Raw genomic sequence first — 25,489 nt, forward strand, 5'->3', positions numbered from 1 at the left:
GGCGGTCAGTGCGCAGCCCCGGCGCCCGTCCGGAGCCCGGAGCCGGATCGCGGGCTCGGAGCGGACCCGACCCGCCCGCCGCCCCCAGCCAGGTGAGGGCAGCTCAGGGCCGGGGAGCCAAGCTTTCTCCCGTGTGCAAGCGGGGGCGGGCGAAGGCGCGGGGGAATCCGGCTCCTTGTTCGCTGAAAGGAGGACCTGAGAGCTTTTTCATGAAAGAGGCTCAAGGGCTTTCACTCGGAAGGGATGGATGAAGGAAGGTTGGCAAGGGGGCGGGGGGTGGGGGAGCTCTAGGGTATCCCCTCCTGCAGGATTTCTTTTTTCAGGAGGAAGGGTTAAATGGCTTCTGTAAAACGGGGACTTGTCTTCTTGGGAACATGAGGGGCTTTCAGGGTGGGAGGAGGTTCTGGCGAGGCTTGAAGGAGGGGGTAACTGGGGAGTGGGGTTTGGCGGGGAGCGGGGCTCTGAGATCGCCTTCACCTGACATCGCGGCACCTCCCCCCTCGGTTCCGGGGCTCTGGGTCTGCCCGGGGCTCTGGGTCTGCCCAGGTCTCCGTGTCCCAGTTTTGTCTCTTTGAAGATGACTATTTTGAGCCCCACCTGGACAGAGCTAGGAACAGCCATTTCCTTTCCCGGAGCTATGAGGCCCACCTGACACCCTCCCACCTCTGACCTGACCAGGGAAGGGGGTTTAAAGAAGGATGGGGACCCTAGGGATCTGGGAAACGGCAGTGCTGGGTGAGAAATGGGCAGAGGCTGGGGTACTGAACACACGGGAGGACCCTCTGGCCCTCGTGGGGTGCACCAGACTCTGCAGGGAGATTGCTGAAGGTAGGGTGGGCAGGTGCTCCTGGGGCAGGACCTGCTAGGGAGAGGAGCAGGGTCAGAAAGAGTTGAGATGTTCCCATACTCCCAGAAGGCAAAACGCTAGAGTTCTTGCTTGTTTCATTGGTTTTATTTGCTTTTTGCTTTCTTTCTCTTTCACCCTGGATCCCAAGATTTATTCCACTTATCTCCCCTCCTATTTTTGCAAAAAAGGAAAACTGAGGCTAAGGACAGGTTGGCTGGAAATATCTGTGTCTATGAGGAAAAGATGGGGGAGAGGAAGGTGTACTGAATCTGGAGTCAAAAGACCTTGGTTCAAGGTTGCCTCAGTGTGCGTGATTACCTTGGGCCAAAATGCTTCCCCTGTTTGGGCCTTGACTTTCTCATCTATAAAGTGGGAGAGGGCCCACCTGTCTCAAAGGTTTGCTGGAAGACCAGATGTGCCCAAAGAGCTTAATGAAAGGGAATACTCAGGAGGTGCAATCTTCATCACTGTAGATGGGTCCCCTCCTTCCTGCCCTCATCAAGGGTATGGCTAGCCCTTGGGGTGCCTTTGTAGGAATTACAAAAGGTCCCTTCGCCGGAGGGAGAGAAGGTTTAGCTGGGTTAGGGACTTGGGGTCTTTATTATGCAAATTAGAAAAAGGCACACTTTCCCCGGGTGCAGCAGGTCCACACTGTAGGGCAAGTAGAACGTGAGCTGGATTCCAGTGCCCACCTACCCTAAGGTGAATGTCCTTGTGTAGGGTGCATCTGCCCCTGGCAGCCCTTCTCAGCAAGCCCCCAGTGTCTCTAAGAGACACAGAGCTACACACACTCCCAGGGTCCTTCCCAGAGCCCATATCCAGGCTGTTGCCAGCTCATTTTCTTTCCTACTTTGTCTCCACTTCAGGGCCTTTGGGTATTCAAGCCCCAAAGCCTATGCCCTGCTAAGAAGCATGATGGAGTTAGGCATTGCCTTCCCAAGCTCCCAGGGGTAAGAGTTACTGAGTCCCTAACTGCTTATGTCAATAACTCTATCAGATCACTTTTCTCAAGGCCAAGAAGAGAAGCATCTGCACACCTGGGCAACACTACCATTCACAAATGGTGTTTGCACCTGCTATCTCAGAGCATCCTCACAGTAAGACTGGGGCAGGTCTCCCCATTTACAGAAAAGAAGCCATGCCCAGAGAAGTTAAGGAATTTGCCTAAGGTTTCACAGTATTTAAGTGGTAGAGCCAGGAAATGAGCCCAGGTCGAGCTGCCAGTCTTTCACTCCACCACTACTGAGGAACAAAGCTGCTGACCTCACAGTCTTGCCAAAGCCTTGCTGCAACTGTTGCTCTCCTTCTCTATTCACAGGAGCCCCTGGTTCTCTCCTTCTGCTCAGTGACCAGCCCTCAAGCCCAGAGGAAAGAGTCACTGTCTCTTACTGTGATTTCACGGGGAGGGAGCTATGTCAAGGCCCAACAGCTCGGGCCTCTTTACTGCAAGAAGGGCCCCTGGGGAGTCCAGAGGTCCAGAGTGGCGGCTGACCCTTGTGGGTCAAAGGCCAGGAAAGGGGTCAATGAGCAGCTATTTCCTTTCCTGTCCATATGGGGGCTGAAACAGTGGCCATCGGTACAGAGAGCTAGTGCCTGAGTGAGGGGCAGGCCAAGGTCCATAGAATAGCCACAGGGCAATTCAGCAAACCAGGCTGAAAGAAACTCAGGCGCCCTAACCACCCTCTGTGGTGCCAAGGTGGGGAGGGGGAAGCCCAGCTGACAGGCTACATAGGCCCCTTCGGCCAAAGCATTTCTGCTTCTATCTGTGGTACAGGTGTGTGAGCTTTCACTTGAGAAGGGGGTTCGTTTCTTACAAAAAAAGGAGACTCACTGGCCTAATCTTCTGGTTCCCAAAGTGTGGTCCCTGGACCAGCAGCATCTGCATTACCTGAAATTTGTTGGAAATGCAAATTCTCAAGGCTCATCCTAAACCAAATGAATGGAAACTCTGGGGGCGGGGGCCCAACAACGTGTGTTCCAGCAAGTCCTCTATATGACACCGAGGCCCGCTGAAGCTTGAGACCCGCTGACCTAGTCCAAGTGTGTAGGAACCCGAGTCCTAGTTGTGGGGCAGGGGCAGGGCTGTGCAAGTAACGCGTCTCCCAGTCTCGGAACTCGGAACGCGGGGCATCTGGGGGCCGCCCCCGGCACAAGCCCCCTCTCCTTCCCCTTCTGCCTCCCCTGCCAGGCGCCATGCTGCTGCTCCTGCTGGGCCTGCTGGGCCCTGCCGCCTGCCGGGCCCTGGGGCCGGGGCCGGGGCCGGGCTCGACCGAGCTGCGCTCGGCCTTCTCGGCCGCACGCACCACCCCCCTGGAGGGCACATCGGAGATGGCGGTGACCTTCGACAAGGTGTACGTGAACATCGGCGGCGACTTCGACGCGGCCACAGGCCAGTTCCGCTGCCGCGTGCCCGGCGCCTACTTCTTCTCCTTCACGGCCGGCAAGGCCCCGCACAAGAGCCTGTCGGTGATGCTGGTGCGCAACCGCGACGAGGTGCAGGCGCTGGCCTTCGACGAGCAGCGGCGGCCCGGCGCGCGGCGCGCCGCCAGCCAGAGCGCCATGCTGCAGCTCGACTACGGCGACACGGTGTGGCTGCGGCTGCACGGCGCCCCGCAGTACGCGCTCGGCGCCCCGGGCGCCACCTTCAGCGGCTACCTGGTGTACGCCGACGCCGACGCGCCTGCGCGCGGCCCGCCCGCGCCCCCCGAGCCGCGTTCGGCCTTCTCGGCGGCGCGCACGCGCAGCCTGGTGGGCTCGGACGCGGGTCCGGGGCCGCGGCACCGGCCGCTCGCCTTCGACACGGAGCTCGTCAACATCGGCGGCGACTTCGACGCAGCGGCCGGCGTGTTCCGCTGCCGCCTGCCGGGCGCCTACTTCTTCTCCTTCACGCTGGGCAAGCTGCCGCGCAAGACGCTGTCCGTGAAGCTGATGAAGAACCGCGACGAGGTGCAGGCCATGATTTACGACGACGGCGCGTCGCGGCGCCGCGAGATGCAGAGCCAGAGCGTGATGCTGGCGCTGCGGCGCGGCGACGCCGTCTGGCTGCTCAGCCACGACCACGACGGCTATGGCGCCTACAGCAACCACGGCAAGTACATCACCTTCTCCGGCTTCCTGGTGTACCCCGACCTTGCCCCCGCCGGCCCGCCGGGCCTCGGGCCCCCGGAGCTCTGAGCCCCGCCCGGGGAGGGGAGCCCAGCGGCGGCCCGCGGCGTGCATGCCGAGCCGAGCCGAACGCCCCGCCGGCGCGAGCATGACGGCCCGCCCAGTGCGGCTGACCCTGCCAATAAAGTGGGCCTGTGCCGGCGCCTGTCTGCCTGGGGTCCTGCGCTCTGTCTTGTCTGCGACGCTGTGGTCTCGGGCGGGGCGGGAAGGCACGGACTACTGCAGACCCGGGGTGGGGGTCGGAGGGCCGAGGGCAGGATTTGGCCAGGCCCTGCGAGGGCGAGGAGATGGGAGTTTGATTGAACTGAGCCCGACTCGCCCAACCCCTTGCGGGACTCCCCTTCGCGTTACTTTCTAGTCAGTCCCTCTACCTCCTTCCCACTGACCTACCGTGTCGCTTAGGGTCCAGCTGGTTCTTTCTTGTGACAAGGGACCACACCCTGCTCCCTTTCTGGGAGTAGGGGATTCAAGGAAACAGAACATTCCTTCTAGCAGGGTATGTGTGGGGTGAGCCACTGATACCTGGTTGCCCCAACTCCTGCCCTCCCACAACGGGGAGGGTGAATCGCCCAGGGCAGGGGTTAAACAACTTACTTTGGCATAAAAGGACACAGGCTGCAAGCCAGAACAAAACATTTTATGTGACAGCTACACAGGATCAGGACTACACCAGCCAGACTCAGCTTGTCTCTCTCAGTCAGTCCCCTCGCAGCCTCACTTCCCCCTCTGAGGTGTGCATCTGAGACTTGAGATGGACCAAAAAACCTGCTCCCCCCCACCTCTCCCCACCCCGCCCCACCCCCCGCCAAGGAAAGGTAATGTTCTTCCACCTGCTTTCCTCCATTCCTCCAACAGACTAAAAATGTGCAGTCTATTCTAGTCCAGATGGGGAACTTGGGGCACAGGGACTCCAGAGCACTGGTTGGGATTTAAAAGGGTATGAAAATTAGGACTGGGTGCTGGGCATTCACAAGGTTCCCATAGATTCCGCAGGACTTGTCACAGACTGCCAGGGTAGGACTTGGAGCGTCGGACTTGGCCTTCCTTGGGGACAGCTTTCTTTTCAGCATCTTTGAACACACTTCTCAACCCTAACCCCAACACATACCTGCAAGTCCTGCTTTTAGCTCTGTGCCTGTGTCCTGAGACCCAGGCTCTTAGCCTACCAGGGCTCAGGGAAGAAAATGGGGCAGGGGTAAACTGGGTTCAGGGTACAATCCAAGCTTCTACTTCCAGTGGGAAGGACCACGTGCCAGATGGAAGCCACTGCCCAGGATGGGTCTGGCTTGGGCCACGAGTTGGGGGGCAGTGGTTGGTTGGCAGGTGAAAGGGGAGAGTCAGGAAAAAGGGTCAAGGATCAAGGCCCAGGGCCCCAAAGATGGGGGCTGCCCCTGGGGCAGAAGCCCTTGCACAGGTCCCAGAGTATTTCCTGTGCCAGCAGGGCGAAGACCTGGGCCCAGCGACCCCTCTCCTCGGCCTCACTAGCCTCATGGAGCCGGTAGACACAGGACAGGCCTGTGAGGAGCAGATGTTCAAAGTCCCAAGGGCTAAGAGGAGGCCCTTTCCGCAGGTCCTGGAACTGCTGCAGCCGCTGCTTAGCACCCTCCAAGTCACTGGGCACATGTTGCTGCAGGAGGAGCCTGAGTCGGCGGCCTGGGCGTGTGGATGCCAGTTCCTCGTCCTGGATATGCAGCTGCCCCACGACATCCAGCTCCAGACCAGCCCAGAGCAGCTGCAAGGGGAGCCATGTAAGGGGTGGGCTGGGGCCTGGGAGGGCAGGGCAGGGAACAAGAGTGGGCCAGGGAGGGCATAAGCAGGCAGTAGGACCCATGCTGGGTTACCCCCCCACCCCCCACCCAGCAGGCCTAGCTTGAGACATCCCCCTTCCCAACCCTGAGCTTAGGGACCTCTGGACACTCCCTCCCCCATATCCCAGGCTGGAGGAAAGACCTCAAACATCACTTCCGGGGCCTCTGGCTCCTGCAGGCCACCTCCCACGCTGGCGCTGTCCACGGGCTGCCCTGGGGCAGCAGAAAGGAGTCAGGCCCCTGCCAAGCTCCATCCTGAATACCCCAGCCTCCCAGAAGTGCCCCTTAGCTATTTGGTAGGAATGCCTAGAGGTTCTTCTATCTACAAAAGAGCAGGAATGCCATCCCATGTCCCCCTTCTCACACACACACACACACACACACACTGACAGTCACACACACACACTGACAGTCACCCTCCCAGGCATAGGTCTTGTGATCCCCAAATCATCATCCCAAACCCAGATACCACCTCAGCAAATGTCCAGGACTCCTCCTTGAACTTCTGCAGTTCCCTTGGCAAAGAACTCGACCATTGGGTCACAAGACACTTCACTTCCGACTTCCCCTCCCTATAATCATCTGGGACAGTGTGACCTAAAACAGTGCCAGTGACTCTCCTCAAGGGTCAAGGACCCCTTTAGGAAGAAATCTGCTCCTTCCTTGCTCCTCAGTAGTGATCATGCAAAAGGCAGGGAAGCCAGGCAAGGCAGGTTGTCTGCTGCAGCTTCCTTCATCTCACACACTAGTGTGCTGCTCAGCCCTTAGAATGCTGGTCCCAAGCCCAGGGCAGGTCCAGAGGTCCTGCTTTGCACATCTAGAATAAGGCCACTGTCCACCTCTGTCCAGGGCTGGCAGTGAGGGCACCTGGAACTACCTCCCTTCACTTGGACTTTCTGGTTCCAGGGTTGGAGCCCAGACTATTACCCCTGTTGCATAGGTTAATCTGGTACCAGGCCCACAGTGCCTAGGCCCTGCTAGGTTCAGATAGAACCAACTTTAGCTGCTATCAGCCAGCAGCATTCCTTGGCTCCCATCCACGCCACCCTAAAGCCCCGGTACCTGGACGGTGCTGGGTTGTAGTCACCCCAGGGAGAAGGCAAATGGTTACTATTAGCCAAGCCAGGAACTGCATCGTCCCAGCCATGTCCCACCACGTCCTCTGAGTCTTCCTCTCCCCAGCAGCTCTCTGCTCCTGCATCCGCCCGCCACACACCACGGCTCCAACTTTCCACTGCAGGCTGCTCAGGCGTTCCCTATTTTGTGTGTCAGCCTTCAATGCTAAACAGGGAGGGGTTGGCTCTGACTTCCCAGGACCTTTCCATCCCATGGAAATGTGGAATCTTTAGTTGCTGGCGGTAGGAGTCTGGCTCCCTGCTTGTCAAACTCTCACCCTGTTCCTGTCCAGATGGGTGGGATGCTTGCTTACTAGAAAAATGGTGCTTGGTAGCGAACAGCTCTAGCTTGGCCCTCCCGAGAAGCAGGAAAGAGCCCAGGCAGTAACACTACCTTACTATCTGTCCTCAACCCCAAAACATCCTGGAGCTGAGCTCAGGCTCTAACACCCAGTCCAGCCCAGCCCAGCCCAGCCTCCAGGGAGCCCCTCAGCAGCCAAAAGCATCAGCTGCAAAGCTTGGTTCTGGAACTGCAATGGTTCTCCATCTACATGGCAGGCTGGCTGGGTGGCCCCATGGACCAGCAGAGCTGAGCACTTGCACCTCGGGCACTCAGCCACCAGCCATACAGACCCCAGGCTGGTTAGGGTAGAGTCCTGTCGCCTAGAAGACAGATCTGCAGCTTCTGAGTATCTTTTGCAGCAGCCCTGGGACTTCCTTTGCTTGCTTACAACATTCTCAGCTCTGGCTGGAGTCCAGGAAGATTACCTTAGCCCAAGCGTGATGGGCTGTTAGCGGGGAGCAGGATGCAGGGTTCAAGACTCTAAACTGAGCTGTGGCTCGTGGAACCCTGTGGATGCTTGGATGAGGGTGGGGGGGGGGGTGTTCCCTGGTTCCACCTAGACCCCTCGATCCATCAGCTGCCACCAGACAGTCTGCTGTGACCAGGGGTTTTCTCCTGCAGTTGTTGAGGGCCCTCCAATTTTCAGGAGACGCCATGCCACACCCATCCTAAGCCCTGTGGACAGTGAGAACTTTCCATTTCAGCTCCAGAATCCCTCTCTCAGAAGTACATCCAGGCCTGCAGGTCACCATGTCTGCAACTGTACTAAAAGAGACTCCTGGGTTGGTATTCTCTTTAAGGGACAGGGGGAAAAAACCCCTCTCCCGAGTCAAGCTTCACTTGACCCGTAAGCACACAAGAAGTCATTCGTCTAAGGATTTTATTTACAGGGATGCTCAGTTATAGATAAACCGCTTTCTAGTATCCACATGCCTTCCTTGGAGCTACTTGGTTTCAGGTTTCTTGTCTCCTGCTTCAAGCTTGAGACTCTCAGGGGGCTGGCGATAGGCAGGGAAAGCCTCCCATGGGCTGTTCAGGTCAAACTTGCGGAACTCCTGGGCCAACTCCACCGGCTCAGCCACCACCCGCTTCACCTCATCGTCATAGCGTAACTGCAGAAGAGAACGGTTTAAGCACTGAGGAAGACCTTGTTCAGAGCTACTGAGCCTCTAAGGAGCCTATGTTCCCAAGGGCACGGGTGACTTCACCAATTGCATTACTTCTCTGTCCTTGAGTGCTATTCCAGCCTCTGTCAGCAAGTCTCCATGCACTTCAGTATTACCGATCAAGTCACATCCCACCCTTAGTCCAAAATGGCCTGCTATCACCCAGCCACACATCATAAGCTCTGAGCAACTTTTCCAGCACCATTGACTGTGCTCACCCATCCACTCTTATAAGGAAATGGTAAGCATCAGCCCAGGATTAGGAAGCAAGTCAGTGGCTGAAAAGAGTGAACCTAAACTAGCAAGCACTTAGGTTCAGACCATGTGGCTTTGGCATTATCACTGTCAAGATACAAGGCAATAAGTTTGGCATTCCTTTTCTTGGTGGGAGGATCAGTTGGAGAAGGTAAAGACAAACAGGTGGTGGGGTGAAGAGGCAAACCAGAGAAGGGAGACAGTGAAAACAAGGAGAGGGAAGTAGGCCTAACCAGAAGCAGCTGGAGAAGCAAATGAGACCACGCAAAACACTGAGCAAACAGGCATCTTTGGGTACTGAAGAGAAAGGGTGGATTGCCACTAGTTCAGCATTTCTAAAAAGTTACTTTGCTACAAAATCACATGTTTATGTATGCAGTAGACCATCTTCCTGCTCCTGAACAACCTGTAGCACAAGGGTGGTAAAGCAAAGCACTGGAATTCTTCATAAGGCCCTTGTAGTCACACGTTACTGATCCTGCCTCTGACCATTCTCAAGGGCTAAACATTTAGTGTCTTCCCTGTCAGGTGCCTTCTCAGAGGTCCAGGGCAGGGCAAATGGTCCTTTGCTTTTAGATCTTGTGGACAGACGAAGTGTGTCCTCAAGGTCGCCTTGGTCATTAAAATGATCATTATAATGGCTGGTGTCAACTGAGTATTTACAGGACACCAGGCTGTAACCATACATCATTTAGCTCACCATAAATCTTATTAGTTAAGTACTATTGTTACCATTTTCAGCTGAGAAAATCATCATAGAGAAAGTAACAGGCCCCAGATTACAAAAGTGATGCCAGGATTTGAATCCAGAGCCTATGTTCTCCCCGCCCCGAGCCTATGTTCTTAGACCCACCACAATACACAGACCATATTTCCTGCCATTCCCAGGATATCCAGGTTCCCTGCCAGTCCTTCTCCGAGGCTGCTGCCCCAGTTTCAAGGTTCCTCCTACCTCAACGTAGCCAGACAGGGGAAAGTCTTTCCGGAAAGGATGTCCCTCAAAGCCATAGTCTGTGAGGATCCTTCTTAGGTCAGGGTGGTTAGCAAAGAAAACTCCAAACATGTCCCAGATCTAGAAAAAAAGAGGCCCTCAGGCAACTAGTCCATCATGGCCAACACAGGGGTGAGGATGCACTGCATGCAATAGTTTCAACCAATTCTGCAACTCTGGCCTAGAGGTAGGATCCACCATGTCTAGTAACTTACCTCCCTCTCATACCAGTTAGCTGCCTTGTACACAGAAACAGTGGACTCAACAGGTGTCAGCTCATCTGTATAGGTCTTCACACGGATCCGAGAGTTGAAGCGCAGAGAAAGCAGGTTGTAAACAATCTAGGGAGAGCAGAAGGAACTGGAGGACCGAGATGGTCAGAGTCTGGGGTGGGAGGCCCTGAGTGAGAACATCAATGACGAGGATACAAGGTGGGTTAGGATTCTACCTGTGAATGTGTCTTCTGTCCTGAAGCTCAAAAACCTCAAGATCCTCCTATATTTACAACTACTTCTGAAGGCCTAAGCCATGCTATAGCTTAGCATGTCAGCATGCTTATCTTTGCTCATGGTATTCCCTTTGTCTAGGATGACACTGGACCCCCACCACCCCCGCCAGCACCAATCCTTACTGGGTTCATTCCTGGTCTCTTGGTCATCCATGAAGGTTCAACACTAACTTTCTCTCTTCAAGGCCTCCCAACAGAACTGAGTGCCCCTCCTGTGTTCTCATAGCATCTAACATCCCATGCATTATGTTATCACGGTCAGCCCTGTATGTGTCCCTCCCCCTCACTAGAGTTGGGGGGGGGACTCCTTGAGGGCAGGTATTGGGTATTACTTCTCCTTTGATCCCAAGATCTGGCAAATAGATGATTAGTAAAAATCAATAGCTAAACGTATTAAGAACATACCATGTGCTGGCAATCTACCCATACTATCTCATTTCATCCTCACAACCACTCTATGAAGTAGGGACAATTTTATGCTTATTTTGCACATAAGAAATCTAAAGCTTAGAGGCACCTGGGTGGCTTGATAGGTTAAGCATCTGACTTTGGCTTGGGTCATGATCTCAGGGTTCTGGGATCAGGCTCCCCACTCAGCAGGGAGTCTGCTTCTCCCTCTCCCTCTGCCCCTACCCCGTTTGTGCATGTGTGCTCTCTCTCAAACAAATAAATAATCTTAAAAAAAAAAAAAAAGTCTTAAGCTTAGAAAGATTAAACAAGGGGCGCCTGAGTGGCTCAGTCGTTGGGTGTCTGCCTTTGGCTCAGGTCATGATCCCAGGGTCCTGGGATCAAGCCCTGCATTGGGCTCCCTGCTCAGCGGGAAGCCTGCTTCTCCCTCTCCCACTCCCCCTGCTTGTGTTCCCTCTCTCGCTGTGTCTCTGTCAAATAAATAAATTAAATCTTTAAAAAAAAAAAAAGATTAAACAAAATGTCTGAAGTCACGTAGCCTATTAGTGGCAGAGCTAGGATTCAAACTTGACGTTTGCTTGATTTAAGGCCCTAGTTTAACTGTTGTGTTGTATTGTTTGTACTGTTGTATTGTTTGACCTGAAGTAAAACTAAGGAGGCCTATGGTTCCCATTGGTAGCTATCACCCTAAGACACACAAGCCTTTTCTTTACCCACCAGATCTTCTCAAATTTCCTTACTGACCTCAAAACGATTCTGCCGAGTAGGGATGTCCACTGCTGTCAAGTCAGCCAAGGATTTGAATTGTGCATTGGTGTGATCCCTAAGGAAAGTCAGCACTGGGATGACTCCATCAGGATGGATACAGATCTCTAACTCATTGAAGCAAGACACCTGCAGATACGGAAAGGGAAAAAAGAAGGTACAAAGAGCTATTGAGAGAGCAGCTAACTTCAGCTGGAGTATCCTGGTTTAAGACAGAGAAAAAAGTCCAAGTGGGATAGAAGAGATTGGTTTCTTTCATACCAGGCTGCCTACTCCTACATATCCTGAGAACATGGTTCTTTCTTGACCCACGACCAAACAACGGTTGTGAATATTACCTGAACTTGTTGGACATACTTGGGCAGGATTTCAGCCACATACTCTCCAAAAGCTGAGAGCTGCTTGTGGGCCACATCATCCCGAGGTCTGACAGTGGCTGAAAGGAGAAGGCATATTTAACAAAGGAATGGAGAAGGCAGCAGCCACGCCTGCATTCAGTCTCTTGGGCTCCCAAGGGGTGTTGCCTCCCAGGGGGCTCCCTGCAGAACCTTGAAGAAGCTGAGGGTGGAGGGTTCCTCTTCCAGAGAAAACTTAGGAAAAATGTCACCTACAAAGTCCACAAAGACTCTTCTTATAACTGCAATTGGGGTATTTGCCTCTTCTCAAAGCTATTCCCTGGTTCTTCCTTCAGAACGCCTGCATTTCTGCTAGAGTAGCATATTATCTCAACTCTCTTACCAGACCAGGAACTCTTTAAGGGTGGGAACCAGAACGTTTGCTTCTCTGTTATCTCCTTAGAACCTGGCTCACAGCAGGTTCTCAAGCTAAGAACTTCAGGACTGAAGAGCCCTCAAAGATTATCTAGTTGAAACCTTTTTTTCCGGGGGGCGGCGCCTAGGTGGTTCAGTTGGTCAAGCGTCTGCCTTTGGCTCAGGTCATGATCCCAGGGTTCTGGGATGGAGCCTGCTTCTCCCTCTCCTCCCTGTTCATACTCTCTCTCTCTCTCCCTATGTGTCGCTATCTCTCTCTCAAATAAAAAAATCTTAAAAAAAAAAAAAACCAAAAAACGTTTTTTCCCCCCACTGATAAGGAAACTGAAGTCCAAAAGGAGGAAATGTCAGGTCTCCTGACCCTCAATCTGCTTATGTTGATTGTACTATATCTCCATACACCCATTTATGCATCCCTCAATCACTGAGTAACCACACATCATAGGTTGCACACACCATGGTTAAGTGTTCTCTGCCTTTGGCAGCGCGTAGGACTGCCTGTCACTCACTAGTTCTGTGACTCTGAACAAGTTACTTCTCTGAATTGTTTCCTAATCTATAGTAAGAGGATCACAATGCTATCTACCTCATAATATTGTTCTGAAGACTAAATAAAATCATTCGCTAAATCACTTAGCAAGCTGCCTAGCACACAACAAGCACTCAGTGTGAACTACTATCTTAACAGGACTCTAAGACCCAAACGCTGTTTCCTGCTCTCAAAGAGCTGACAGTTTAATCAGAGAGAAAAGAAATCATGGAAACGGACAAGGGGTAATCAGGGCCATAACAGGGAGACATAAGGACACAGGGAGAGCCCGATTCTGCTCGCAGAATGAGGCCCACTGCAGTCAGGTCTCCACAAGCAGAGATTTGCCAGAGGACACAGGGAAGGGCATCCCAGGGCAAGGGCAAACACCTGACGAAAAGAATGAAGGGTCCCCCGCCTGTAGTCCCGAGAAGGGCCCGGCCCGCACATACTCACGGCGCGTGTCAGCCGCGGCGCTTTCCCTCCTCACCGGCAGCAACAGCACCGAGGGTCGCCCGGCCCCTGCACCGGAAGATAAAAAGATAAGCGCAAGGTGAAGTTTGATGGGCTCCCTGCGCTAAGCGCGCCTCCGCTCCCGCCCCGGGCCTCAGCCGGCTGCCCCCGGCTTACCCCTGACCAGCGCCACGGACCCCACGAGCCCCCGCCACCACCCCCTCGCCGCCGCCGCCATGTTCCGGGATGCAACCAGGCAGCCAAGGCAGGAGCCACAGGACACGGAGCCCCAAGGGCACGGACCGGAAGCGGAAGTGTACGTCCAATTTTTCTTCCGGGCGGACGCGGGGCCGAAAGCAGAGGTTCCGGACTCCGGGCTTCAGAATAAAAGGGTAGGCAGGTGAGAAACTGAGGTAGACAGGTGGGCAAACCGTGAGGTGAACGTGGCCCTAGTTTGGTGTAGCAGAGGCTGGAGAGAAGGCGAGGACCCTAAAGAACCGGACGGGTGAGAGAAGGGGAAGGGGCCGGGGTTCTGGGTTCCACATTCCACTCCCCTCCCCCGCCCCCCGAGCTAAGCTTTTGACTGGGGCCGGCGGGCGCCGGGAGGGGGCGTGGAGAGGAGCCGGGGGCGGGGTATTGGGGAGAGGGGGAGAGAAGAACGGTTTCCCTAGCGACCGTTTCCTAGGCGACTCAAGGCGCTGGGCCTACTCTTGAACCGGGCTGGGGACGGCTGGGCTTCGTCTCGCGTTCTGGGACGGAGTCCTGGGGAGTCATTAGGGCGAGCAGGGAAGTGCAGGAGAGAAGCAGAAAAGAGAAAATGTGGGGCTAACAGATGTCCCAGGCCAAGCCTCATTTTGGAAGGTCTGAACTCCATGCGCGGGGGAAGAGGGACCTTGTCCACAAGAACGTGGGGGTCTATTTTGTCGGGTTCTGCTGCCCTGAGCCTCACTAGTTTTGTGCCCAATAGTCATTTGGTTAGTAAGGCTTTTAGCCAGGCTTAAGATCATAGGCTTCATCCAGCGCCTTGCTTTCACGTGTTGGCCTAAATACCAAGCCTCTTGTTACATCATGGAAAGGAATATTCTGTTTTCTTAGGGAAACACCTAGAGTAGGAAATTTTATTGATTTCATTAGGGATGGAGTGCACTGCAGAATGAACTCAGCTTTGGTTGAAGGAGAGCTTCCGAGAGGTCATTAGGACTAAGGTCAATCTCTGCCTACTTTGCTGTCACTTTTATCTTCTCCCTCCCTGAATTGAACAGTTGGATTCAAAGACTGTGGATTCCCCATTACTCAGGGTGGTGTTGCTTTGCAGACAGCTGGCAGAGAGAAAAGTTGGCTACCATGGAATCACCAGAGGAGCCTGGAGCATCCATGGATGAAAACTACTTTGTGAACTACACTTTCAAAGATAGGTCACACTCTGGCCGTGTGGCTCAGGGCATCATGAAACTGTGTCTGGAGGAAGAGCTCTTTGCTGATGTCACCATTTCAGTGGAAGGCCGGGAGTTTCAGCTCCACAGGCTGGTCCTCTCAGCTCAGAGCTGCTTTTTCCGGTCCATGTTCACTTCCAACCTGAAGGAGGCTCACAACCGAGTGATTGTACTGCAGGATGTCAGCGAATCTGTTTTCCAGCTCCTGGTTGATTATATCTACCATGGGACCGTGAAACTTCGAGCTGAAGAGCTACAGGAAATTTATGAGGTGTCAGACATGTATCAGCTGACATCTCTCTTTGAGGAATGTTCTCGGTTTTTGGCCCGCACAGTGCAGGTGGGGAACTGCCTTCAGGTGATGTGGCTGGCAGATAGGCACAGTGATCCTGAGCTCTATACTGCTGCCAAACACTGTGCCAAGGCCCACCTGGCCCAGCTGCAGAGCACAGAGGAATTTCTCCACCTGCCCCACCATCTACTCACTGATATTATCTCGGGTAAGTTGAGGGAGGGGGCACATCATACTCAACTACTTGGGTATGATGTTTAGTGGAGCTTCTAGTTCAGGAGAAAGGAATCTTCAGGCTTCCTGGTATTAATTTACATTATTATTCCTGGTAAGAATTTAGATCCCTTTTGAGAGATTGAGGTGAGATTTAGCTGCTGTCATAGGCAGTCCTTTCCAGAGCAAGAACCCTGGAAAATAAAAGCAGTACTTTGTGATATACAGTTAACCCTTGAACAATGTGGGGATGAGGACTGCGACCTCTGCACGGTCAAAATCCATGTATAATTTTGACTCCCCCCAAAACTTCACAAATACCCTGCTGTTGACCGGAAGCATTATCGATAACATAAGCAATCAATTAACATGTATTTTGTATGTTGTATTATGTACTGTGTTCTTACGATAAAACTAGAGAAAAGAAAATGTTATTAGAAAAATCATAAGGAAGAGAAAATACATTTGCAATACTGTACTACATTTATTGAAAAAAATCCACATATAAGTGTACCCACACATTTCAAACCCCTGTTTTTTAAGGGTCCACTATATACAAGTATTGAATAAAAAAAAAAAAACCAAAAGGTAGTGAGGAGCTGTTTTGTGTATAAATATTCTCATCTATCCTGCACTTTGCCTGTACCTGTGGGACTGGTTACCTAAGTAAATTGATGATGAGTCAAGATATTTACATAACATTTTAAGTGATGGGCCGACTTAAGGTAACAATCCTGACCCTGGGGACGCCTGGGTGACTCAGTCTGTGAGCCTTGCTCTCTTGGATTCAGCTCAGGTCCTGGTCTTTGTATTGTGGGATCAAGCCTCGTGTGGGGCTCTGCGCTCAGCAAAGATCTGCTTGAGATTCTCTTTCCCTCTCCCGTTGCCCCCCTCCCCCCGCTCATGCGTGCTCTCTCTCTCAAATAAATAAAAATGTTTTAAGATTTTATTTATTTTAGAAAGAGAGTGCCACTGCGTGAGGGTGCAAGTGGGAAGGGGCAGAGGGAGAGGGAGAAAGAATCTGAAGCAGGCTCTGCACTGAGCAAAGAGCCCCATATGGGGCTTGATCCCACGACCATGAGATCATGACCTGAGCCCAGACCAAGAGTCAGATGCTAAACCAACTGAACCACACAGGTGCCCAGTTAATAAATCTTTAAAAAACAAACAAAAAACAATCCTGACCCTGCAAGTGAGGTATGCAATTTAGGTTAATTTCTTACACACACACACACACACACACAGTGATAGTCCAACAAAGTGATTCACACTGGCTTTAAATTTCCCTTTTGGATTGTTGGATTGCCATTGACTCTGTCTTTCCTCTGACTCCCACAGACGGAGTTCCGTGTTCCCAGAACCCAACAGAGGCAATAGAAGCCTGGATCAATTTCAATAAAGAAGAAAGAGAGGCTTTTGCAGAGTCACTGAGAACTAGCTTGAAGGTAAGGCAGATTTCTCTTTAGGGTTGGGACACCATAATATCTATGCATTCCAGCTATTGGTCTGGCCTCATTGTTAGCTGGTTAATGAGTCATCTCTGGTTCAAAGTTAAGAACTGGGGAAGAGGATGTGTGCATGAGCCCAGAAACCACCAGCCTCTGAGCTCCACAAAGTTCCTTGAGAGAACTACTTTTACCATTGCATTAATCCTAAGCACCTTTTTTCCTAAAGCACCAGCTCGGGATGGATGAGAGCAACAGATTCTCTGCCCCAGCATAAAATGTCTGAAGGAAAGTGATTGGAGGACAGTCAGAATGGCACATAGTAACTCGAGGGAAGTAGGTTAGAGCAGGATACAAGTGTGTGGTCCAGAACCTTACGGGTAGGCGTCTCAGCTGAGCCTTAGCCTAGAACTGATAGATGTCATCTATGATTTTAATTTTGCCAATAGGAGATCGGGGAGAATGTGCACATTTACCTGATCGGGAAAGAGTCATCTCGTACCCACTCGTTGGCTGTGTCCTTACACTGTGCAGAAGATGACTCCATCAGTGTAAGTGGCCAAAACAGCTTGTGCCACCAGATCACTGCAGCCTGTAAGCACGGTGGAGACTTATACGTGGTGGGAGGGTCCATCCCACGGCGCATGTGGAAGTGCAACAATGCCACTGTGGACTGGGAATGGTGTGCACCTTTGCCCCGGGACCGGCTCCAGCACACCCTGGTGTCTGTGCCCGGGAAAGATGCTATATATTCACTGGGTGGCAAGACACTGCAGGATACCCTCTCCAATGCAGTTATCTATTATCGGGTAGGTGATAACGTCTGGACAGAGACAACCCAGCTAGAGGTGGCCGTGTCAGGGGCCGCTGGTGCCAACCTTAACGGGGTCATCTACTTACTCGGGGGGGAGGAGAATGACCTGGACTTCTTTACCAAACCTTCCCGACTCATCCAGTGCTTTGACACAGAGACAGACAAATGCCATGTGAAGCCCTATGTTCTGCCCTTCGCAGGTCGCATGCACGCAGCTGTGCATAAGGATCTGGTGTTCATCGTGGCTGAAGGGGACTCCCTGGTGTGCTACAATCCCCTGCTAGACAGCTTTACCCGGCTTTGCCTTCCTGAGGCCTGGAGCTCTGCCCCATCCCTCTGGAAGATCGCCAGCTGTAACGGGAGCATCTATGTTTTTCGGGACCGATATAAAAAGGGGGATGCCAACACCTACAAGCTTGACCCTGCCACTTCGGCTGTAACTGTCACCAGAGGCATTAAGGTGCTACTTACTAATTTGCAGTTTGTGTTGGCCTAAGGCTGTGGGGGGAAGAGCAGCTGACTTTTGCCCTCCCATTTTCCGGCACCTATCCATCCGAATTCAAAGTCCCTGGGGCCCTGATCAGAGTACTATGTTATTTTTTTGGCACATGTTAGAAAGGGCAGCACCTCAGTCCTTCCTGAACCCATAGGGGTGTTCCATTTGGGGCTTTTTAGACCGATGCTGCTCAGCTGGCTGCTCCAAGAGGAGGCCAGCCGGCCCTCTGCTGTCCTCTGGTAATCCTGTGCCTCACTGCAGATGGCTCCGAGTAAGCCAGTTCTCAGACCGTAGGCACAGCCGCATCTCATTCCCTGATCAATGTTAAGTAGAGGCACCTCTGATCCAGGACAGAAGGAAAGATGCCCCCATCTTCCTTTTTTTTATAACCTGCAGAGTGGCTAGTTGGTAATTCTCCCGCAAAGAATTAGGTATTAGAGTTTTTCTTCAGGCTTTGGTTGGGAGAATGGTCTCAGCTGAAGGTGTCCTTCACCAGCAAGCACCAACTCTAGAATTCAGGACACTGCATCTCATGTTTTCTCACCTGTCAGGAAATGAACACTTTGGGGTTTTTTTGTTTGTTGGTTTGGGTTTTTTGCGTTTTTTTTTTTTTTTTTTTTTTTCCCCCGGTTTACATGCTTTTTATTTTTAATTTTTCTTTAGACTGTATTTTTTGTTTCAGGGGTACAGCTCTGTGATTCATCAGTCTTACACAACACCCAGTGCTCACCACAACACATACCCTCCCCAATGTCCATCACCCAGCCACCCCATACCCCCACCCCCTCCCCTCCAGCAAGCCTCAGTTTGTTTCCTAAGATTAAGAGTCTCTTATGGTTTATCTCCCTCTGTTTTCGTCTTGTTTCATTTTGTCCTCTTTTCCTCTATGATCCTCTGCCTTGTTTCTTAAATTCTGCATATCAGTGAGATCCTATAATTGTCTTTCTCTGATTGACTTATTTCGCTTAGCATAATACCCTCTAGTTCTACCCACGTTATTGCAAATGGCAAGATTTCATTTTTTGATGGCTGTGTAATATTCCATTGTATATATATACCACATCTTTATCCATTCATCAGTCAATGGACATCTGGGCTCTTTCCATAGTTTGGCTATTGTGGACATTGGTGCTATAAACATTGGGGTGCAGGTACCCCTTCGGATTACTACATTTGTATCTTTGGGTTAGATACCCAGTGAACACTTCTTTGGGTTTTTTTGGGGGGGGGGTTAAGATTTTATTTATTTGAGAGAGAGAGAGAGAGAGAGAACGAGTGGGGGGAGGGGCAGAGGGAGAAGCAGACTCCCCGAGGAGCAGGGAGTCTGATGCGGGACTTGATCCCAGAACTCTGGGATCATGACCTGAGCCGAAGGCAGGTGCTTGACTGACTGAGCCACCCAGGCGCCCAACAGTTTGGTTTTATTTCTGGCTTACTCCAAGGAGTAACCCAGAAAGAAGTAGAAAGTATTATTTCTGATTAATAGCAGAAACTTTTTTCAAATTTAAATATATAAGGTCTTTACTCTTTTAAAAGCACTAAGGTAAGCCAAGAGCTAGGAAGTGTTCATACAAATAAAAGTTTTGGAAGGGATATGTGTGTCTGTTTTGAATTCTGAAGGAGTGATTCCCTAAGGTAAATGGATTACATACTTGCCACAATACTGACTAGATCCTGTACTTCCTTTTCTACATACAGGATCACTGCTCCAAAAGGGGAGGAGAGCCCCATGGGGCCCGTGAATTGGGGTCTGACAGTGGCAAAGAGTCTGAGCTGAGTATTTCTCCTCTTTTCCCAGTGTTAAATGTTTTTGAGTCGTGCTAAATATCATTAGGCACAGCGTCAGTACACAATAGATTTCTTTGACCCTCTTCGAGAAAACAAGGACCCTCATCCCATATCCCCGTAGCCAGTGAATTGAAGCCACACTAAATCTCTCTAGGCATACAACAGTGTTACTTCAGGAAAGTGAAACAAGACAAAAGGAGCAAAATTATCCATTACTCAGCACATTTCTGCTATGTCAAGTCTGGGCTTAATCCCCGTTGGTCCTGTTAAAACTATTTGATTCTATAGCAAGCAGGGTTGTCTTGAGTTCTTTCTAATCTGTGTATTTCACGTCTGTGATGTGTGACCAGTCTTATCCTTTGCTGCCCCTGCAGTAATCTCCTTGTGGAACTCTTTGAGAACTTCCAACTGGCCAGATCTGATGTGGATGTGTGACCGGATCTTGGTGATGGCTCTTATAGCCTCCTCTGGACTCCAGTTGTACACCTGAAGTACAGGATTGGGAAATCAGAGAAAGAAAGGAGGTGTTAAGGTGTCCTTGACCTAATAACAGGTGCTAATGGACTCTCAGAATTTCATTATTTTAAAAACTTCATTGGGGGGGGCATTAAAAAACATGCCCCATATATTATAAATGGGGGAGTACTATAACCCCCTCAGTCAACCAGTCCCACAATACTTTGCAATAGGCTGAGCGGACAAGTCAGTCTTTCTACCTAATTCTTGCTATGCCAAACCCTGGAAAAAGAAAGTTGAACATGCAAAGCTGAGACCCTAATTCAAGCCTGCGAAGGCCTATTAGATGTCCTCTGGGAGCTGCGGGCAGTTGGTTATGTTTCCTGGAGAGAGTATATGGTAGATGTTTTTATTCAACTTGTCATCATGGCTAGGAAAACAGCACTTTTTAGATTTAAGTAAGAGGGTTATCTTTGTATCCTAAGGATACCTATTGGTTTAGAACTCTACAAAACCAAGAAACTACAGATTTCAAGCCCAGCTGGGTCAATTCTCACAAAGTCCAAAATATCCTCCTGAGAACCCATTTCCAGTAAATAGAGTCCTAATGATCAGAGCTTTAATACTGTTAAATCACATACCAGTCCACAGTAACTCAAAGCCAGGCCTGTTATCTCTACATTTCCTTTTTCCTTAAACTATCCACATAACTTAGTAAATGTTCTACAGGGGCCAGACAGGTAACAAAAAATGAGTCAAGTTGGGAGTTGTGTAACAGGGAGTAATGGACTAGAGAGTATTTGCTTATACATAGTCTTAAAAGCCTCACAGCTGCCAATCATAAAGTGATAGACAAAATTCCATTGGATCCTCTGTTTCTAGAAGCTAATGTCTGGAACTTTATTCTGAAATACTTCAAGAAATCTTGAGTCCTACAGAGCTGTTAAGTGACCAGCACTACTGTCTACAGTACTAGATTTCCTGACATGCTATTTATAAAAAGTGCTTTTATTTTAGTCTTTTACTGGTGTTAACATCCTTTGCAACTTCATTTTTTGAGTGCCTGTTGTAGGTAGGTCAGTGCTTGACATACTTTCTCATTCAAGCTTCATGACACATTTAGTTTGAGGATCAGAGAGGGGAAGCCACTTTTGCCTAAGGTCACACAGCTGTTAGGTGGCAAAGCCAGAGGTCAGCCTCTCTGCAAACTTCAGGTGCTTTCCACCTCCCAACAGCCAGAAATTGGGGACATGGCTCCTTCCAGCAAGGCCTTCCAGGAGACCACGCTACTGAAGTTCTAGAAATATGCTATGAATAGACCAGTCCAGAAAGACCTTTCCTACCTGAATCAGATATGCTGCCACCATAGTGGCACTTCTGGAGCGCCCAGCCTTACAATGCACGTAGACAGACTGGCCCAGCGCCTGGTACTTGAGAGCAAACTGGACTCCTTTCTGGAGGTTAGCCAAGGTTGGGACTCCAGTCATGTCTACTGTGCTGAGGCGCAGCTGCTCGACTCCTACGTTCCTCCATTCCTGGAACCAGGTCCGCCAGCATAAAAAAGAGAATGAAAAAAGCCTCACGTGAGTAGTTTGAATACAGGCTCCCAAGAGACAGCAAAATAACAAGGACGCTTAAGGTTTACTACAATGTGGATATACTTAAACAAGAAACTTCTTACAGAGATGTCTTTAAAATGGCTGACCTGCATGATGGGTCTTTCATCAAACAACAGCTGTGCTACTGAATTAGAATTATGTTCAAGATTTAAAATGTTCCTAAAGTACCCTTTGGGTGTTTCAATCTTTTTTTTTTTTTTTAAGATTTTAGTTATTTATTTGACAGAGAAAGAGCACAAGTAGGGAGAGCGGCAGGCAGAGGGCGAGGGAGAAGCAGACTCCCCACCAAGCAGGGACCTGATGTGGGGCTCGATCCCAGGACCCTGGGATCACGACCTGAGCCGAAGGCAGACACTTAACGACTGAGCCACCCAGGTGCCCCTCTGCCACTTTTTTTTTTTTGAGAGAGTACATGGCAGAAAATAGAGTTACCATTGTAAAATTAAAACAACACACCTACCTTTGTTAGTACATTATCACTTCAGAAAAAGAAAAGAATAAGTGATAGAAGAAATAAGGCCTCTGTCATATCAAGCTTTTTTTTTTTTCTTTCCCCCTTTTTTTTTGCCTGTAAGACTCCAGATAAGGTGGTACCTGTCTGGCTCAGTTGGTAGAGCATGCGACTTATGATCTGGTTGTAAATTTAAGTCCCACCTTGGGTATAGATTACCTAAAAAGTAAAATCTTAAAAAAAAAAAAAAAAAAAAAAAGACTCCAAATAGGCTCCAGCTAATGAGTGGAGCTGTTTAGCTGGAACCAAAGACTTTATGACTGAGTGAAGGTCAGTATTTCATACTGCTCATGAAATTAACAAAAAACCGCAGTTTTGCCGCATGGGCCTTTGCATCAATTATGCCAGAAATACCTCGGGAGTTTGCTAAATATTCAGATTCCTGGATCCCACCCTAAAGTTCCTAAGTCAGAATTTCTGGGGGGGTTGTACCTAGGAATCTGCTATTTTAACAAGAATGCCAGACAGTATTTATGCTTATTAAAATGTGAGAGCCACTGCCGAGGAGATTTCTTTTCTCTAGGCTAGTTGGATAATATAGGTGCATCGTACAAGCGTCAGTGCCTCAGACCCAAGGACTTTTTGTGACTTACTCCACAGGACTGACCACACTAAAGAACATTTAACATTGTGGCTAATAATTCCTGAGGCCTTGTAGCAAAGTACTCTGGGAAATCCAAGGAACTGTTATCCATTTCCTAAAAATGTATGTCATCACTAATGAATATATTTTAAATGTGAGTCCATTTCTAAGGTTACAGAAAAACCTACCGGTTGAAATAATAGCCTCTTCATCAGGTTGTATCAGTAAACAAGAAAGATGATTGTGTAGTGCTAATAGATGTCAACACGATAAAGATAGGGCAACATCGTTATTTATTTATTTGACATGGGGAGGGGAGGGAGAGAGAGAATCTTAAGCAGGCTCCACATCCAAAAGGGAGCCAGAGGTGGGGCTGATCTCAAGACCTAAGATCGTGACCTGAGCCAAATTAAGAGTCCCATGCTTAACCGACTAAGCCACCCAGGCATCCCAGGGCAACATCTTTATATAAAGATAGCACAACGTCTAATAACCGTGTGGAGAGTTCCACAAGCAAGTATTGAAACTTAATGAAAATTGTTTTAGGTCTGAACTCTGTTATGACAATACTTTGGAGTTCCGCTTTATCGCTAACATATGAATAAAAACTCCCTCAAATCAATGCCAAATGAAGCCTATGCAATTTTTCAAGGGGTCGTTTTATGATAAATTAAACATACTTGGGGACTCGGAGGGTGGCTTTTCTTCTTAGAGAGTATAGGGTCTTCATCTTGAATGCCTAAGGCAGTGCTTGATAGTGCTAAGTTTTGAATGAATGAAATCAGCAAGCCATAGAAAAATTGCCTTTCGATTTGCTTACTGACTTGATTTACGGAAATTAAGAACACATTTGTGCACAAAGGAGTAGTCAGACTTTGTCAACTATACTTTCAAATGCCTTTCACACCGGTTTCTCTTTCACAATTAGTTTCTACCTCCAGCCACAGCCATTTAAGCTTAGAGGGCGGACCCTCCTCCTGAAGAGGCGGAAAAGCCTGGGGCACGTGTCTCTGGGGCATAGTCACCTGCAGCTCCCTCTCCTCCGACCTCCCCGCCACCCCCCACCCCCCCGCTGCCGTAGGACCAGCCAGGGTGGCGGACGGGGCTGGCAGGTGACCCTGCCCTTGTCCCTGCCCCGCTCCCAGCCCCTCACCTTTGAGGAGTTACACAGGAACCGCGTCTCATACTCCTCGTTCATGGTGATCACCCCGCGCACGTTCTCGTCCTGCACCAGCTGCCGAGGCAAAGAGGGGGCTCAGACAGGGCCGCCGAAGCGCGGGCGGCTCTCGCCGGCTCCCAGTCCCGCCGCGGCCGGGCCTCCCGGCCCGGCTCCCCCGCCGCGGCTCACCCGGCGCGTCATACTCCGCAGCGGCAGCGCACCCAGCACCACCGTGGGGTCGATGCGGTGGTACCAGTCGCGGTGCGCCCGGCCCGGCACTTTTCCACGGAACACGGTGTACAGCAGCGTCGGGTAGAAGAGCACGCGGGCCAGGCCGGCCTCCAGCAACGCGCTGGCCGCCATCCCGCCCCACCCGGCCTGGCGCAGCCGCGACCTGCCCACGCCTAGACTCGAGGTCGGCGGCCGCGAGGAGAGCCCCGAGGGCGACGGGGACGAGGGCGGCGAGCCGCCCGCCGCCTCCCACGAAGGCGACGCGGTCGGCGCGGGCCCCTCGGGCGCCGAGACTTCGGGCCCGGCCTCCGGGCGCTCCGCGGAAGAGCCCGGGGCCCCTGGGCCTGGCTCCATGGCTCCGGAGGAGGGGCCGCCGGCCTGGGGGAGGGACCAGGGATTCCCCGGGCGGCAGGTGGGACCCGGCCGTGGGAGGGCGCGTCCTGGGCCCGAGGCCTGCGACTGTACCGGGTGTCAAACAGGGACCCCAGTCCGTGGCCGGCGGCCTCTCTCTCGGAGGGGGTTGGGACCCCAGGTGAGGGGGGCTCTGACCCCGCGTGTGGAAACGGGCCCCGGGCCGGGCCGAGGAAAAGTGGGCCCTGGCCACTCTTCCCAGTCCCCGGCCACAGGGAGGGGGCTGCGACCCCAGGTGAGGGGGGGGACGCCACCAAAGGAAAGACCAGTCCAGGAAGAGACTCTGTGATAGGGGCAGCCCTGAAGGGGAGAGTTGAAGAAGGGGCTTTAAGCTTTTAGGCCGTGGGGGTAGGGGGGGGCTATCTTGGCAGAGAGCTAGAAGGGCACCTGGGTTGATAGGGCCCTTCCTCCACCCTGCCCATCTGCTCCCTCCTCCTGCCCAAACCCCAGCATATGTGTGTGTGTGTGTGTGTGTAAAGAAACAATATATAAATATAATATCTAATTAGGAAAATATATTAAAGTATTATAATAAGCTTAAATGTAAAAACCACACCCTACAGAGAGGTAAGAGCAAAGGTTGTGATGCTGCTTATTTACATTTAAGTGGAACATTCATCTGGTGCTATTTATTTATTTGCACCTGGTGCTTTTTTTAAAAAGGTTTCTTTTCTCCTTATAGAAGTAATACATACTTGGGGTGCCTGGCTGGCTCAGTGGGTGGAGCATGCAACTCTTTTTTTTTTTTTTTTTAAGATTTTATTTATTTATTTGACAGAGAGAGACACAGCGAGAGAGGGAACACAAGCAGGGGGAGTGGGAGAGGGAGAAGCAGGCTTCCCCACCGAGCAGGGAGCCGGATGTGGGGCTCGATCCCAGGACCCTGGGATCATGACCTGAGCCGAAGGCAGACGC

At 51.3% G+C, this 25,489-nt stretch overlaps 6 protein-coding genes across 8 annotated transcripts in view; 3 read left to right on the forward strand and 3 right to left on the reverse strand.

Moving 5' to 3' along the window:
• MTCH2 (mitochondrial carrier 2) overlaps window positions 1-3,269 on the forward strand; it is a 42,637-nt gene extending 39,368 nt beyond the window's left edge. For both annotated transcript variants that reach the window (XM_021685433.1, XM_021685435.1), the window contains one exon: window positions 3,036-3,269. In XM_021685433.1, the coding sequence (XP_021541108.1) occupies window positions 3,036-3,185 (150 nt within the window). In that variant the 3' untranslated portion in view covers window positions 3,186-3,269. The remainder of the gene's footprint in view (window positions 1-3,035) is intronic.
• Window positions 3,270-3,316: 47 nt separating this feature from the next.
• C1QTNF4 (C1q and TNF related 4) lies at window positions 3,317-4,021 on the forward strand. Its single transcript, XM_021685186.1, has one exon. The coding sequence runs from the start codon at window positions 3,317-3,319 to the stop codon at window positions 4,019-4,021; it is 705 nt and encodes a 234-aa protein (XP_021540861.1).
• Window positions 4,022-5,211: 1,190 nt separating this feature from the next.
• On the reverse strand, window positions 5,212-7,046 carry FAM180B (family with sequence similarity 180 member B). The gene is given in 4 exon segments (XM_021684815.2): window positions 5,212-5,402; window positions 5,405-5,744; window positions 5,963-6,033; window positions 6,883-7,046. Coding segments are annotated over 4 exon segments (603 nt in total). The 5' UTR covers window positions 7,022-7,046; the 3' UTR covers window positions 5,212-5,349.
• A 1,098-nt stretch (window positions 7,047-8,144) lies between these two features.
• NDUFS3 (NADH:ubiquinone oxidoreductase core subunit S3) lies at window positions 8,145-13,423 on the reverse strand. Its single transcript, XM_021685432.2, has 7 exons — window positions 13,301-13,423; window positions 13,127-13,192; window positions 11,710-11,807; window positions 11,351-11,500; window positions 9,906-10,031; window positions 9,652-9,771; window positions 8,145-8,390 (listed from the first exon to the last, which is right to left on the reverse strand). Exons 1-7 carry the CDS (start codon window positions 13,359-13,361, stop codon window positions 8,223-8,225), a joined length of 789 nt encoding a protein of 262 aa, XP_021541107.1. The 5' UTR covers window positions 13,362-13,423; the 3' UTR covers window positions 8,145-8,222.
• Window positions 13,424-13,494: 71 nt separating this feature from the next.
• KBTBD4 (kelch repeat and BTB domain containing 4) lies at window positions 13,495-18,331 on the forward strand. Of its 2 annotated transcripts, XM_021685431.2 has the most exons (4): window positions 13,495-13,628; window positions 14,439-15,056; window positions 16,400-16,506; window positions 16,956-18,331. In XM_021685431.2, the coding sequence occupies exons 2-4, from the start codon at window positions 14,468-14,470 to the stop codon at window positions 17,814-17,816; spliced, it is 1,557 nt and encodes a 518-aa protein (XP_021541106.1). In that variant the 5' UTR covers window positions 13,495-13,628; window positions 14,439-14,467; the 3' UTR covers window positions 17,817-18,331. The 2 variants fall into 2 exon arrangements, with proteins under 2 accessions (XP_021541106.1, XP_044775599.1); XM_044919664.1 differs by lacking the exon at window positions 13,495-13,628 and having other exon boundaries at window positions 14,360-15,056.
• An 846-nt stretch (window positions 18,332-19,177) lies between these two features.
• On the reverse strand, window positions 19,178-24,531 carry PTPMT1 (protein tyrosine phosphatase mitochondrial 1). The gene is made up of 4 exons (XM_021684814.2): window positions 24,122-24,531; window positions 23,927-24,007; window positions 21,404-21,595; window positions 19,178-20,090 (listed from the first exon to the last, which is right to left on the reverse strand). Exons 1-4 carry the CDS (start codon window positions 24,515-24,517, stop codon window positions 19,932-19,934), a joined length of 828 nt encoding a protein of 275 aa, XP_021540489.1. The 5' UTR covers window positions 24,518-24,531; the 3' UTR covers window positions 19,178-19,931.
• Window positions 24,532-25,489: the final 958 nt, after the last annotated feature.

The sequence above is a fragment of the Neomonachus schauinslandi genome, chromosome 11, assembly GCF_002201575.2.
Source record: "Neomonachus schauinslandi chromosome 11, ASM220157v2, whole genome shotgun sequence".
Classification (NCBI taxonomy): Eukaryota; Metazoa; Chordata; class Mammalia; order Carnivora; family Phocidae; genus Neomonachus; species Neomonachus schauinslandi.

Excerpts from the sequence above, each read along its gene's own strand:
- C1QTNF4 (XM_021685186.1), top strand. The coding sequence starts at position 3,317 with ATGCTGGTGCGCAACCGCGACGAGGTGCAGGCGCTGGCCTTCGACGAG.
- NDUFS3 (XM_021685432.2), bottom strand. The coding sequence starts at position 13,361 with ATGGCGGCGGCGGCGAGGGGGTGGTGGCGGGGGCTCGTGGGGTCCGTG. Across the intron at positions 13,193-13,300 it reads GTCCGTGGCGCTGGTCAGGG|GGGCCGGGCGACCCTCGGTG; the intron begins GTAAGCCGGGGG and ends CTTCCGGTGCAG. Across the intron at positions 10,032-11,350 it reads CTCGGCAGAATCGTTTTGAG|ATTGTTTACAACCTGCTTTC; the intron begins GTCAGTAAGGAA and ends TGCTCTCCCTAG.
- KBTBD4 (XM_021685431.2), top strand. The coding sequence starts at position 14,468 with ATGGAATCACCAGAGGAGCCTGGAGCATCCATGGATGAAAACTACTTT. Across the intron at positions 15,057-16,399 it reads ACTCACTGATATTATCTCGG|ACGGAGTTCCGTGTTCCCAG; the intron begins GTAAGTTGAGGG and ends TGACTCCCACAG. Across the intron at positions 16,507-16,955 it reads CACTGAGAACTAGCTTGAAG|GAGATCGGGGAGAATGTGCA; the intron begins GTAAGGCAGATT and ends TTTTGCCAATAG.
- PTPMT1 (XM_021684814.2), bottom strand. The coding sequence starts at position 24,517 with ATGGAGCCAGGCCCAGGGGCCCCGGGCTCTTCCGCGGAGCGCCCGGAG. Across the intron at positions 24,008-24,121 it reads TGCGGAGTATGACGCGCCGG|CTGGTGCAGGACGAGAACGT; the intron begins GTGAGCCGCGGC and ends TTGCCTCGGCAG. Across the intron at positions 20,091-21,403 it reads TGGCAGCATATCTGATTCAG|GTGTACAACTGGAGTCCAGA; the intron begins GTAGGAAAGGTC and ends CCTGTACTTCAG.